The sequence below is a fragment of the Carassius auratus genome, chromosome 34 (genome assembly GCF_003368295.1).
Source record: "Carassius auratus strain Wakin chromosome 34, ASM336829v1, whole genome shotgun sequence".
Classification (NCBI taxonomy): domain Eukaryota; kingdom Metazoa; phylum Chordata; class Actinopteri; order Cypriniformes; family Cyprinidae; genus Carassius; species Carassius auratus.
In genome coordinates, this window is record NC_039276.1 from 5963374 (window position 1) to 5970886 (window position 7513).

General features: G+C 35.0%; 1 protein-coding gene across 1 annotated transcript in view; it reads right to left on the reverse strand.

Moving 5' to 3' along the window:
* Window positions 1-5024, reverse strand: part of LOC113053699 (carboxy-terminal domain RNA polymerase II polypeptide A small phosphatase 1-like) — a 28453-nt gene extending 23429 nt beyond the window's left edge. Inside the window, exon 1 of the mRNA XM_026218958.1 lies at window positions 4646-5024. Within this exon, the coding sequence (XP_026074743.1) occupies window positions 4646-4721 (76 nt within the window). The 5' untranslated portion in view covers window positions 4722-5024. The remainder of the gene's footprint in view (window positions 1-4645) is intronic.
* Window positions 5025-7513: the final 2489 nt, after the last annotated feature.

The following is a 7513-nucleotide window of genomic DNA, read 5'->3' on the forward strand; positions in this document are numbered from 1 at the left end:
AGACAGCGCTGCTGTAGGCCCTGCAAAAACACTGACGGCGGCGTCATCAGATTGAGTTTATTTTAGATCGGCCTTTTAGGGACCGCCAATCAATCATCCCAATGTGATTATCGGCCGATAGTGATCGGTAGCACCCCTACCTATTTTGCCTTTTTTTTTTTTCACCACTGCATAAGTGAAATAGCTAAAATGTGCTTTTTTTCTGTTTTGTCCTGCTTGTCAAATAAATAAATAAATCAATTACAAAACAACAATTTATTTACTTAACATTTTTTCAACATTTTAGCAGCCATTATACCAACAAAGCACAATTTAACTTAGTAAAATAAAATGTTTTACCCATTTGTGAGACTTGAATCAGCCATGCTTTTACTGTACAAATAAAGGCAGCCTTGCTGATCAGAAGAGAATTATTTTAAAACATTTGAATGTTTAATGTTAAGGTTATAATTAATTTATTAATAGAGCTGATGTATGGTAATTATCATTATTATCATTATTATGGTCTTACTTATTTTATTTTATTTTACAGAACAATAAAATGACAATACTAACATTTATGAATGTCGATGGAATGCTTTTTCTCTGCTTTTATTTTGGCACAAGCCCGCAGGAAGATCTCAGTGCTTGTTGAATACAGCTTGCAGATTTATAAGTTATGAATTTGGGAAGATGTTTATCGCACGTATCATATTGTCACATGCCTTTAAAAAAAATTCACAAAAATGCTACTAAGCAACTGATGAGTAACAAGTTCGGTGCAGATTTTCCTCTCGCTGTGACCTTAAACCCTGGTGCCACGAGCTTATGCAGCGCTGTCAGAATACATGCAATTTGTACGTGCATTAGAAAATATAACATTCTGCATTTTATTTACTGATCATTCTAGGCCATTTCGCGAATTCAATCATTATACAGTAGCCTAAGCACCAGCATCAGCCACCTCTTCTTCTAATTAGATTAGATTTAACTTTATTGTCATTGCACATGTAAGGTACAAGGCAACGAAATGCAGTTAGCATCTAACCAGAAGAGCAATAAGCAGTAAGCACAGAATATACAAGGTCTACAATATCTACAATAACTATACAGATAAGGCAGTATTATGAACATAATTAAGATTTTAAATACTATCAGCATGATACATACAGATATGTGTACTATGAACATACTATACAGATGGATTATGTAAAAGTGTATGTACACTATGCAGAAACTATGAACATATGAACATAATTTTCACTAGTGCAATGGACAGTAAAGTGCATAGAAAATATTTCAATGTGCAGATGGATTTCTCAGTGTTCCTGGATGAACAGACAGTAGTGCAAGTAATAAGTTTACTGTTGTAAATAAATAAATCAGATGTAGTGAAGAGGAGGGTGAGGAGTCTGTCTGTGTGTGTGTGTGTGTGTGTGTGTGGTGTTGGGGGGTCAGAGGGCAGAGTTCAGCAAGGAGACTGCTGTAGGGAAAAAAGCTGTTCCTTCTTTTGGTCATTGTCCGGAGGCTCCTGGAGGGCAGGAGGTTAAACAGTCTGTAGTCGGGGTGAGAGGAGTCCTTGAGAATGCTGAGAGCTCGATGTAGACAGCGTTTCCTCTGGATTAATGGCAGGAAGTGTTGTCTCTGTGATGCGTTGGGCAGTTTTCACCACCCACTGCAGTGCCTTGTGGTCAGCAACTGAGCAGTTCAAATCAGAGACGTGATGCAGCACTAAACAGCCTCTCGCTGTCGGTGCTTTGTGCTTGTAATTATTTTTGCGTCTTTCTCTGATTAGTGTCTCTATTTGATCGCATTAGTCATCAATGTCAATCAATGTCTTGATTTTCTGACAAACTGTTCAATAGTCAATTTTTGGTATCTCCTGACCTATAGGTAGCGCTGTTCCAAACTTTGGCATGTACCCTCAGATAATGGTGCTGATGAAGTGTACCAAGTTTCATTTCAATGATAAATGTTAGGCCGACATACAGCCTCTGAATCCATTTTAAGTGGACATTGTTAAGTTTGTGACACCATAACTTTTGAACTAGGATTAAAACCTAAATTCTGTTCAGTAATTTCTATGCAGCTCAGTCCACAGATCATCTGAGCCTATTTCTGTAAGATCTTTCATAATGGTTTCTACTGCAATAAGCGGAGTCTTGGTATAAGCTATTGAATATGAGGTACGTTTCATTTTTCTACAATATATGGTACAATAAATATAACCTTTTGAAAAATTAAGTGCTCAATGCCCAGTGAAATCTAGAAATGTAGACAATGTTTTTTTTATCCCCCAATATTTTTCCATATCCATCATTGTGCATGTACTCACAGTCCAAACGGTTTCCTGATGTTGACTACATTCAAATATAACACCACACTGGTCAATTTTTTCTCAACTTTTTTCCAAGACGGATTGTTGCTTTTAGTCTAATACTGCCGAAAACATTGCTCGGAAAAGTCCCTGGTTTTGTGAGAGATGTTCAGAGTTTAAAGAGTGACTCTGAAACTTAATATCACACATGGCTGTACAGTCAGTACATGCTTTTGATGCCTTTTCAACCACGTCATACTTTGCCTTACAAAACAATCTGTTTCGCTTAACATTCATTGGGGCAACTGGAGATTTAACTACCTAGTTCTGCAACATTCTCTAGGCACGTCACAAAGACTTGCCACTTTTTCAACTATAAAATACACCTTCCTTAATATTCCAGTTTCTTCAACAGGAGATTTTTTCTTATTTGAGCACAAATAACTAATATATAAAAATGAATTTCTAAGACAGATGAAAAGGGTCTGTGCACTGTACTGAACCTGCGACAAGGAGTGGTTTTCATCAAATCTCTAACAAAAACACAGGCCAGTGAACCATCTTCATCTCTGTGTGTGCAAGAGAGGAAAAGGAGTGCTGATGAAAAACACAGCGGTTGGAAAAACAAGCAGCGAGGCTGACTGCTATGACAGAAGATCCTCCCTGGCTCTTACTGTAGTCGTCATCATTTAGAAAGCATGCTTGTGTTCATTCAAACGCATTCATAACGTTGCTGAAACATTTCCGCTTTATTTTTTTAAAGCATAAGAAACTCCGTAACTCTACAAAGCTTAATACAAAAAGTAACAACGTAAGCGTAAATCACAAGCAAAACTAAAAGCAGCACTACATCGCTAGTGTGGCAAAGTATCTCCTTTAACGTTTCAAATACGTTTTGTGAAAATTTCAAAATATGGGTGAAATACTGTTCCATCATCATTCAGCATAAAAAAATGTTATAAATAAAAAAAATTTAAAATTTAAAAAAACTTCTAACCTGTGAAAATTTAATCATGCTAAATCATGGTAAAACAAATTGAAGCATAGTTATTTTTTGCTCTGAAAAAAAAACAATTAAACTGAACACATTCTAATGTAAGAAAAGAAAAATAAAGCTGTGTTAACAGCACAAGGGATTATAATAAGGAATCAAAATGAATATAAAAAAAAATCAATTCTCAATTAATAATTACTGATTATACCAAATCCTAGTTTAATAAATGTTTTTTTTTTTTTTTTTTTTTTTTAATTAAAAAAAAAACATACACACACACATACACACTATCAGAATCCCTAAAAAGTATCCCTATCCCTAAAAAGTTGCTGTAGCCATTATATTTTACTGAAAAGTATAATAATTGATTAAATAGTCCCATTTCATCTAAACTTTGACCTGCAAATAGACCTAACTGCTTACTGTGACATCGTGATCTGACCTTTCGATAATTTAATCAGGCAAAAAGTCTGGACAGCCCACTGAATTTATTTTGTTTGATCTTAAAAACTTGTCATCTATTCTAAAGTCTTAAATGCTTTAAGTTAGACTTACATAATTCTACCACTTCCCTTTTCGTCATTTCATAATTTTGATGACTTTAATGCAAATTTAAAACAAAATAAAAAACATAGTAGAGTCCAAGCATTTCCATATTAAAAAAAAATTTCTTAATAATTTAGTTTTTTTTTCACATTAATAAAGACTACAACTTTACCAGGTTAGTGCAACAAAAAGAACGAGATAAGACAAGGGAGGCTAGCAGTCTGCATTTCCCAAAAATGACTATGGGATGCGATCTTATCTCATGATAATCCGTCACCTGAGAAAGGACTCGGAGTCATTTGCAAGGAGTTTCGTGCACACATAAACATAAAATGACATGTGACGATCATGTACCAAAGCACACACTACAAAGTAAACAACAAGAACAGCCTTCCCTTAAACGTCAGTGACGAGTGTCATCATGGACACGCCCCCTCCACTTCAAAGCCTTCACTTACAGAAAAAAATAAAAGTTGTTTTCCCATTAAACTCGAATTTATGGAATGCAGATTAAGTCGTGTGATAGATCTGCACCTATACAGTCTAAGATCTGAACTGTATTATTATAATAAATAGACCTGATGCTGATCCTCAAGATGCATCAACTGTCAACAGCCTTCAGAAAGTGGTTAACACATGTTTTTGAAGTGTTTTGATGAGCGGAAATATGTGAGTGTACACTAAGTTTTCCATAAAATCGAGTCGATGCGGTTTTATTTTTACGGAATTAAACTCTGTATGAAGCGTCCGCTCGCTCCAAGCGTTAATAAGTTTGACATGTGCCCTCTCCAAACTTTCTCTCTACTCACCTCCGTCCCGTAAAGGAGCACTGGCTTCTTCATCTCTGCTCACTTGCGTTATGATCGAGGAGGACGGGTGGTCCATGGGATCCGTAAAGCCAGTAAAATCGCAACTTGAAAGGGGTTTCCGTATTAAAATCTTTCCGTTGGCTACAATTGAATTGAAAAAAAAAAATCTCCCTTCAAATGCCCCCGAAAATCCTTTTACCGCTTAAGAATATTCATAATGCGACACCATACAATGCTGAATGTGATATCTATGCTTTTATAAGTTAGACGACAAAATAAAAATAATTATGAAAAAAGTTTAAGTTCCTAGATGCTAACTTTTCACAACATGGAGATCGGCTCTGCTCTCAATTTCAACATACAAACATGGAACTCGACGGTTTCAAGGTACCCTTCGTCTTAAAGGGGCAACGACAACTCAGGCAAGACAGATTTATACGAACCACTTTTTTAAGTTTGTGAATGCGGAATATGAATATGTTACGAATCTGAAGAAAAACAAGTGTATTTACCAGTGCCTGTAAATATATCTATTTTAGTACCTGTTCAAATGTAACATTTAACAAGAAAGGTGGCTTCACAAAGCAAAACATCAGTACAACTAAAGTTTAGCTAAATGTTTTATTGTATTGCACACATTCATGTAAATTATGTAAATGTATTATAAATGTAAAAAGTTAATTACTGTACATCATTAATTGTTATTATTATTTTGATGGCTTTACAATGTAAGCATTATACATTATGCAGATATATTATAATACACACAATAATGTAGGCCAGGTTTAAAGTGCAATGCTAGTTTTTATGTTAAAGATACTCGTTTATTCAAGAGGAAAATGTTACATTTATTATCTGTAAATTAATTTTATAATATTGGTGGGGTCAACTTTCTTATTTATTTATTTATTTTAAATTCTTCAAACATACACCAATAATCATTTTCTACACTATAAGTATTCAATTTAGATTGTATTTATCTATTTCTACTTATTTCACTTGAACTGGATAAGAAATATGACTTTGGTACAAAGTGTTCTGTTCGCTCGGAATCGGACCTGATTAATATGCGTTGCCCCTTTAAAATCTACAAACTTCAACACGCAAACAAAGTTTAAAAGATCTCTTGGCCTCCGTGCCAGATAGAGCTTGATTCAGAGTTAAAACAAGATTTTCTAACGTCCGACGGGTTTTATATATCATAAGAAGTAAGGTGTGAATTATTTTAAAATGAACGCGTGTGTATTTTCTACGTTTTAACAAGTAAAACGACTTTCTAGCGAACTTTTTGGCAGGAGCTGCGAGCGCGGGGGCCTTGAGACCGTCTTCAGGGAGAGTCCTAAAAGTTCGCGCACTCTGTAATGTTGATTACAAAGTTTACATCATTGGTATTCATGACACACTACACTTAACAGTCTACAGTCATTCACTGAAAGCATGAGCAAGGCCCTTCAGATTATGAGTTAGATTGCTTTGTCACATCAATTATTTTCCAAAAATATACATTTATATAATTTTTTTATATAAATCTTGGAACATTTTTTGCGCCATTGTATAAACCTATGCATCAGATAAAGGATGTAACCGCATTACAGGGACAAAATGTAAAAGTTTGTGCATGTTTGTAATGTACTGACTTTAAAATGTGTATATCTAATATGATACAGCAGGTTTTACAGGTTAAAGAGGTCCTCAGCAAGCCCTTTATTTTATCATATTGACATAAAGGAATCATTGTTTGCAGTCCAGTGAAGAAAGAAAAAGGCCATGGTTTTAAATGTGTATAAACCACAAGACAAGAGACAAGAGGACCCATGTCTTAACTGTTCAGCGGATGTTATACTTCCCCGAGTCTGCTGGTTAAGATTTCTTGATGGTAAGAACATTATTAGTGGGAAAGGATACTCCCATTAAAGGATCTTTTCAGTATTTTATATGTAACATAGCTGAGATGTTAAGCACTTCCTTTGAGATTTAGGAGATCAATATAAGACATTATAGACACCGTATATGTCCTCTGGTCATGCAAGATGGCTGTACACATGACCAGGGCCTCAAAAACATTCGTACCTAGGTCCATCCTTCAGCTGCTTTCCAGTCTTTGTCTTTGAATGGGTCTGCATTGAACTGCACTGTCCTCCAGCAGAACCACATCTTTCAGTTCCTTCAGACACATTTTGGAGAGCCCTTTATGTTGCAGCTTTTCCCTCGATTTAGACAGACAATGGTGCACATTCATACAGACGACAAATCAAAGGTCAGCTGTTACATTCAGCTGAGGCACACCGCATTAAATAGAGCTTCATCTATATGTGATTGTGACTCACACTGCACTCTCGCTATGAAGCCGGATGTGGCTAGCTGCCTCTTGGACTTGGACAGATGGACAGATGTTTTCCACAGATGTGAAACTGAAGACTGGAGTAATGACTGTTGAAAATTCAGTATTTTCTTGATATACATATTAAAGAGAGGACCACCATGTAGAAATTCTGGTAAATTAATAATCTAAGTAAATAAAGAAATACAAAACCAATAAAGTTATATTTTAAAGCTTGTGTTATTTATATATAATTACAAAAAAATCTGATGTTGAATTTTTAAGATATATTAAATTAAGTGTAAATTAATAAAAACAAATCACCAAGTATGACGCAAGGATAATGTTCATGAATAGCATAATGCAATGATTGATTATTATTTTATCCCAAATAGTCTGATGCTGAACAATATATTTTAATATAATTTAATATTATCCAACCTGGAGAACTTTCTTGATGTTTACTTCTGCTCAGCATCAAACAAATGACCAGATGTATATATATAGATCCATAGAGAGTCTTCTAGTTTGATATTGGGTGAAGGAGC